The 6906-nt window shown below is 59.2% G+C and overlaps 1 protein-coding gene across 1 annotated transcript in view; it reads right to left on the reverse strand.

The window, feature by feature from the left end:
- KLHDC7A (kelch domain containing 7A) overlaps positions 1-2256 on the reverse strand; it is a 6153-nt gene extending 3897 nt beyond the window's left edge. Inside the window, exon 1 of the mRNA XM_005867870.2 lies at positions 4-2256. Within this exon, the coding sequence (XP_005867932.1) occupies positions 4-1938 (1935 nt within the window). The 5' untranslated portion in view covers positions 1939-2256. The remainder of the gene's footprint in view (positions 1-3) is intronic.
- Between the last annotated feature and the right edge of the window lie 4650 nt (positions 2257-6906).

Here is a 6906-nt window from a genome sequence, read left to right on the forward strand (position 1 = left end):
CGCCGTGGCCGTGTGCGCCAGGGCGAAGGTGTCGTTGGGGAGGGGAGGGGCGAAGGCCCAGCGGTCCACGCGAGGGTCGTAGCGCTCCACTGTGTTCAGACACTCGCCCCCAATGGCGTACAGGTAGCCGTCCAGGGCCACCAGCCGGCAGTGCGGCCGGGCTTGGTTCAGCGGGCACACCTCGCTCCAGATCCCCGTCAGAGGGTTGTAGCAGAAGACCCGGCTGGAGGGCCGGCACCCGGACCCCTGGCACCCGGACACCACGAACACATAATTGAAGAGACTGCAGATGGCACAGCCGCGGGACACAGCCTCCGGGGGCAGCGGGGCCAGCAGGTGCCAGACATCCTGCTCATCGTCATAGCAACAGAGGCGGCCAGCGTCTTCCTGGGGGCACACGTCGGCCACCACCAGGTGCTTGCGGCCCCTCAGCCGCCTCTGGAGGACCAGCTCCCGCTCGGCCCCGCTCAGGCGCCCGTAGATGTCCGGGCTGCGCAGGACCTGGAGGTAGTTGTCACTCATCACCTTGTAGGCGGCCTCCTTCAGCGCCTCCAGGTTCTGCCTCTTGGCCAAGGTCAACACCTCATAGCAGTTGCCCAGGTCCAGGCGGACATCAGGGGCTGACCCTGGGGTGAGAGGGAAGTGGAAGAAGTTGGTCCCGGCCACGAGCTCCAGGTGGGGGACCCCGCTGCTTCCGGCTGCGCTGGACTCCAGAGGCTCCTCGGATATGGGGGGGCTGGATGGGGCGGTCTGGTCTGTGCCGGATGGAGCGGGGCTCCCGAAACCGTGGAGCTGCAGCTGGAACTCGGGGTTGTCCACGATCTGAAGGAGGCTCTCCTTCCTGCTGAAGCCCCCCGTGGGGGGCAGCACCGGCTGGGGGGAGGCGGCTGGATCGGCTCCCCCTTCTCTGTCATCGTCAAGGCCTCTGGGGACTGTCCCTGTTCCCAGGGGGCCTGGCACAGGAGGTGGCGCCTTCGCCAGGGCGGCGGTCCTGGGGGCCAGCCTGCCTCTGGAGGTGGCCTGGGAGGTAGATTCCACGTAGTACTCGTACACCTTGCCCTGCAGCCTGGGCCGCATCCCCGCCACCTTCTCCTGTAGGAAACTCTCTTCTACTCGAACCCGGGCCACCGAGGAGAAGGTGTAGGAGGCGTTGGTGGCCCCCTCCTGCTGATGCAGGGCCAGGCCCATGTTGGAGGCGGCCCGGAGGGCCCCCACCTCTTCCCTGCAGGCCCCCAGCACGTGGGTGAGGACCCAGCTCTGGCTCCTGTCAGTCTTGCCTTCCCAGTGGGCCATCCAGGGCTGGAGGGGGGACGCCTGCTCCCCAGCCCCTGGCTGCTCGGGGAGCCCGTCGTCCTGCCATGGAGCTGGCCCACCCCCCACGCCGCTGCCGTCCACCGCAGCCAGGACAGCTGGGGAGCTTTTGGGTTCACTGCCCAGAGGGGGGCGGTGGGGCAGTTCGGGCTTACCGCCAGCAGCTGTTCCGGCGTCCTGGCCACCGCAGAGAGGAGGTGCCAGGCCGGACTCCAGGCACCGCCCACCCTCGTCCTCACCGGCTCCTTTCCTCTTGGGCTTCCAAATCTCTCCGGCTTCCAAGTTGCTGGAAGGGGTTCCCAGGACCTGGGAGCCCCCCGGATTCTCCCAGCTGCCGCCCAACGGTACTCCAGGCCCCTTGCTTCCGCTCCGGCATCTCAGGCCCCGATGGGGTGCCCCGGGAGCAGCCCCCTGGGCTTCAGGCTGCCCGGAGCCTTCTGCCTCCTCCTCGGCCTTGGCCTTGGTGCTCCTGCCCCACAGCGGGGCTCGGGCAGGCCTCGACTTGTACAGCCGGTAGGCTGCGGTCAGCAGGAGCAGGGTGGCCGCGGACAGCACCACCTTGCCCGTCAGCTGCATGTCCAAATGCCAGTCCTGGGCCTCGGCTCCTCCTCCTCCTTCAGGGAGCATGTTTCCCAAGCCAACCTGGGGCGGAGGAATGTCAAGAATCTGATTAATAATTGCCCAATGGGGGCCGGCTCCTGGTTCCTGCTGAGCTGAGCGGAGGGGGTTCTGGGCCGGCTCTGGCCAGCTGAGGAGTTGGAGCAAAGGTGACTTTGAGCTGGCAGAGGGCGGCCACTGAGCCCCGGCCGGCTGGCGGGCAGATCCCAGCGCTGGCCTCCTGGGATCCGTCAGTGCCTTCCCTGGGGGTGGGGTCTGCCCCGGGGCTGAACTTGTGATCAGCCACCTGAGCCCGCAGCAGCTGGCGGATGTCAGGAGTGTCCGGCGGCTCCTGAAGAGGGAGGAAGCTCTTGACCAAACATCACCCGATGCTAGAGACGCAGGGGGTTGGTCACTGTTTGTGTGCGTGCTTTATTTTCTCTTTTGCAAATCAGCTGCGCTGGGAGGGTTGGGTGTGGCGAGTGTGGGGCAGGTGGAGCCTCCGCAGGTGTGGTGGGAGACCCACCTGGGTCCATTTTTCTCCCTCTTGGGGGCCCCCTGGTTCCCACAGTGCGGGCGGGGTCTGCAGGGAGCAGCAGGGGAGGCTGAGCCTGGGACTGCCGCCAAGCCACCTGACCCGGTTCTTGATGCCTCTGCCCTCCTGAGAAAGCTCGGGAAAAACACGTGGCATTCATGTCCGGGCCAGGGGCAGGCGCGGGGCACAGTCTCACCCTCCAAACCGGACGGCCTCCCAGGAGGAGAGGCCGAGGGAGACTCACCCGCACCATCTCACCAGGGCAGGGGGTTCCAGGTCCCGACTACCCGGCTGTGTGACGTTAGGTGTGTGACCTCACCTCTCTGGGCCTCAATGTCTTCATCTGAGAAATGGGGGTGACAGCACACCAACCTCCTCAGGTTGTGGTGAGAACAACATGGGCTAATGTGTGGAAAGCCTCGTAGAAGCTCAGTCGCTATCAGCCATTCTTTCCCTCTCTTCTCTTCCTCCTTCTTCTCATCCCCGTTCTGTCACTCTATGAATCAGCATCCGCTGGACCTTCCGTAGCACAAATCTAATTGTGTCCCTCTGTAGACCGAGGTCCTCTCTGGGTCCCCAAAGACCAGGGTAGGGAGCTCAAACCTGTGCTCCCCACAGGAGCCAGGCAGGTAAACCGAGGATTCACCCTGTGAGGGTGCCAGGCGGGCAGGCCCAGCACTGCCAGGCCCCACTGTTCAGAGACACTTACTCTAGGCAGTGATGCGATCAGTTGTGATTTCTAAATGATGGCATCTAATTAAAAAATGAGAATAAGCCCTGACCGGTTTGGCTCAGTGGGTGGAGCGTTGGCCTGCGGATTCAAGGGTCCCAGGTTCGATTCTGGTCAGGGGCATGTACCTTGGTTGTGGGCACATCCCCAGTAGGGGGTGTGCAGGAGGCAGCTGATCGATGTTTCTCCCTCATTGATGTTTCTGGCTCTCTGTCTCTCTCCCTTCCTCTCTGTAGAACATCAATGGAATATATTTAAAAAGGAGAGAGAGAATAATCCCCACTCTGTGAGGAATTTATCTCTGAAGCCTTGACGAGGAGAAAATCCTGACCGATGCCTGTGTCCACAGCCCCTCACACTCCAGCCTCGGTTTACCCCCCCCCCCCCCCCCCCCGAGTTCATCTCCTGTTGGCTGCCTCACGTGCCTGGGCTGGGCTGGGGCTCCGCCCGACCTTCTCTGCTGGTCCACATCCCCGAGCCCTGCGGAGTCGACTCAAAGACTGTGCCTCCCGTGCCTTCTTCCCGGTGAATCCACCTGCCCACCATCATCTTCTCCTTCGTTGGGCCTCTTGTTCTTGGTTCCTCTTTTAGCCTCTATCATGGGCCGTGGGTCAAAGTGCATTCTGTTCTCAGGTGCTGGATTCCAAGCCCCCGAGGCTGGTGTGGGGCCGGTGTAATAGGGACAACAGCCCGTGTCTTACAGGCACCGCGACGGAGGTGGGCGCGCGGGACGAGTCTCATCTCCTGCTCAGCGTTTGTTTAAGAAAAGTACAATCGTCACCCCGACTTTACAGCAGCTCCACGCTTACGTCGCTTTGCTTGTAAACAGGGGCTTTCCTCTCTGTTTCCAGACCCCGGAGTTTTGCTGACCTGAGTTCATCCAGTGGCCTCCTCCCCTGCTCCCCTGGGGACGGGCAGCAGGGTCCCTGTCTTCCCATCGTGGTCAAGGCAGTGATCTTGAATTCCACAGGCACTGAGCGGAGCGTGTGTTAGAAATTCAGCTTCCAAGCCCCTCCTCTTCCCGCCCGTTACTGATTCGGGAGGTTTGGGGGGGCCCCCAGGAAATCCCCATTTTTCAACAATCCTCTCCGGAGATTTCGGTGGGTCTAGGAACATAAACTAGGTCAGTGTTTCTACCCACCTGCTGAGAATTCCTCTTCATCCTGGGTGGGGCGAGCAGTTACTCCTTAGATCACCAAGGTGAGTCCCAGGGAACAGAAGGGGGTGGGGGAGGGTGGGGATGAAGTCCTGGCACTTTGCATAAGTAAAGTAATTTCATTTCCCAGGAATCTGGAGAGGGGTCTTGTCAACAGGTGAGGAAACGGAGGCTCAGAGGGATGAGTCAATGTCACATCGGTGGTGAGTGGCAGGTCTTGATTTATATCCAGGCCTCTGTAGCTGCCTGGCCCATGGGTCTTCCCCTGGGAAGGGGAGGACCAGGTGTGAATGGCAATAAGAAGGAGGTGTCCAGGGCTGTGGGGCTGATGTGGGGTGGGGACAGCTGTGGGACTCTCCTACCCGTGGAGAGGGAAGGACTTGTTGCACACCCCCCTCCCCCCGTAGGTGTGTGGTGACCTCTCAGATGCCACCTGGTGAGCAGGGTCTGGGCCCCTTTGATGTGCGGTTTTCTACCCAATAAAGGCTCCACTGTGCCCTGGAGTGCTCTCCCTGCGGCTCCAGGGTAAACCGGTTGAGTCAGGCAATCACCCCTTCCAGTTGGAACCTGTTCTTGGGCACCGCGTGTGGCCAGACCAAGCCCCTGGGGCAGCAGGGAAAGGGGGGGACCATGGGAACCATAGACTCAGGCTCAGCCCCAGGGGACTGATGTCCTGATCGGGAAGATGGCACATGCCTCCAAGTTATGATCAAGCCACAGTCTATCAGAAAGGAAAAATTAACGAGGCCAGGGAAGGGTTCTAGAAGGAGGTGCTTAGCATTGACTATCGATAAAGGAAGCAGGGGCTTAGACTGGTTGATGGCTTGAACCCATATTTACCGGATGCTTATCATGTGCCAGGCCCTGTGCTGGGATGCAGTGACATAGGTTAAAGAAACATTCGTGGCCCAGCCAGCGTGGCTCAGTGGTTGAGCCTTGATCTATGAACCGGGAGGTCACGGTTCTATTCCCAGTCAGGGCACATGCCTGGGTTGTGGGCTCGATCTCCTGTAGGGGGCGTGCAGGAGGCAGCCGATCAGTGATTCTCATCACTGATGTTCCTATCTCACTCTCCCTCTCCCTTCCTCTCTGAAACCAATAAAAAGCAGTATCTATATATAAAAAGGAATACGGGTGGCCCCGGTGCCCATGGAGACTGCCCGACTCGGGGGAGGGGGGGGGAGAAGATGCTGAGTGAGGTGGTGAAGTGTGACGATGCTCCTGCTGGCTCGGCGCTTCCTGGGACCTTCCCTAGCTCGAGGGCAGAAGTGACACCTGTGACACAGCTGAGCACAGAGGAGCCTTCATTAAAGGAGGCTTCCCGCTGTCCGCCCTCCAGTGCAGCTCTGAGAACACAGCCACCGAGATTGTGTTAAAATGCAGGTTTTATTGTTATTCAAGTTCAGTGAGGCCAACACATCTGGAGATGAGTGCTCTCGAAAAGATAGAGTGTTACTCGCAGTTCCCATGAGGAGTTCCCCCTTTCCCAACAGGCCACGCCAGACAGGGCCACACTGGGAAGCACCGGGGGCTGTAGGGATGCAGAGGGGCGAGGGGAAAGCGTAAAAGCCTTTATTGTGGTTTTCCTGGGATGGAGCGAACAGGGCAGGGTTAGCGGGGTTAGGATTGGCTCGCTTGAGTCATTTCAGGGGCCTCCGGGCTGCCTGTAGTGGTTCATGCCTGGTCTGGGGGTGATAAGGGCAGGGAATGTTGGCCCTGGTGAGTAAGAGCCTTGTGAGAACCTGAGAAAGGTGGTGGTTGGGGTAAAGGCTTTGGGTTGGTTCATCTGCATGTGAAAGGTGTCCTAGGCCAGTCATTGGCTATCTAGGAACTAGCTAACCTGGGCCTGGAAGTCCCTCCCCATTTAAGGTTAGCAGGCCTGGATGTCAGAGCATAGGGGTGCAATTTACAATAGCTAAGCCCTGGAAACAGCCCACGTACCCATCAGTAGATGAGTGGATGAAAAAGCTGTGGTACATTTATACCATGGGATATGATGCAGCAGTAAAAGAGAAGGAACTCTCACCCTTTGAGACAGCATGGAGCAGCGGTTCTCAACCTGTGGGTTGCGACCCCTTTGGCGGTCGAACGACCCTTTCACAGGGGTCGCCTAAGACCATTGTGCAGATCAGATATTTACATTATCAGATTCATAACAGTAGCAACATTACAGTTATGAAGTAGCAACGAAAATAATGTTATGGTTGGGTCACAACATGAGGAACTGTATTTAAAGGGCCAGAAGGTTGAGAACCACTGGCATGGAGGGACCTGGAGAGTATTGTGCTAAGAGAAATAAGCCCATCAGAGAAAGACAAGTATCACATGATCTCACTCACATGTGGAATCTAAAGAACGAAATAAACTGATGAGCAAAACAGATCCATGGGCATAGAAGCATGGAACAGACCATGGAAGCTCAGAGGGGAGGCAGGGGTGAATGGGAAGAGATCAACTAGAGAACGTGTATGCATATATGCATAACCCATGGAACAGACAATAAGGGTGGTGAAGGCCTGGGGCGGGAGGAGGGTGGGCTGGAAGGGGTCAATGGGGAATAAAAGGGGACATCTGTAA

The sequence above is a fragment of the Myotis brandtii genome, unplaced genomic scaffold (genome assembly GCF_000412655.1).
Source record: "Myotis brandtii unplaced genomic scaffold, ASM41265v1 scaffold2527, whole genome shotgun sequence".
NCBI classification, from domain to species: Eukaryota; Metazoa; Chordata; class Mammalia; order Chiroptera; family Vespertilionidae; genus Myotis; species Myotis brandtii.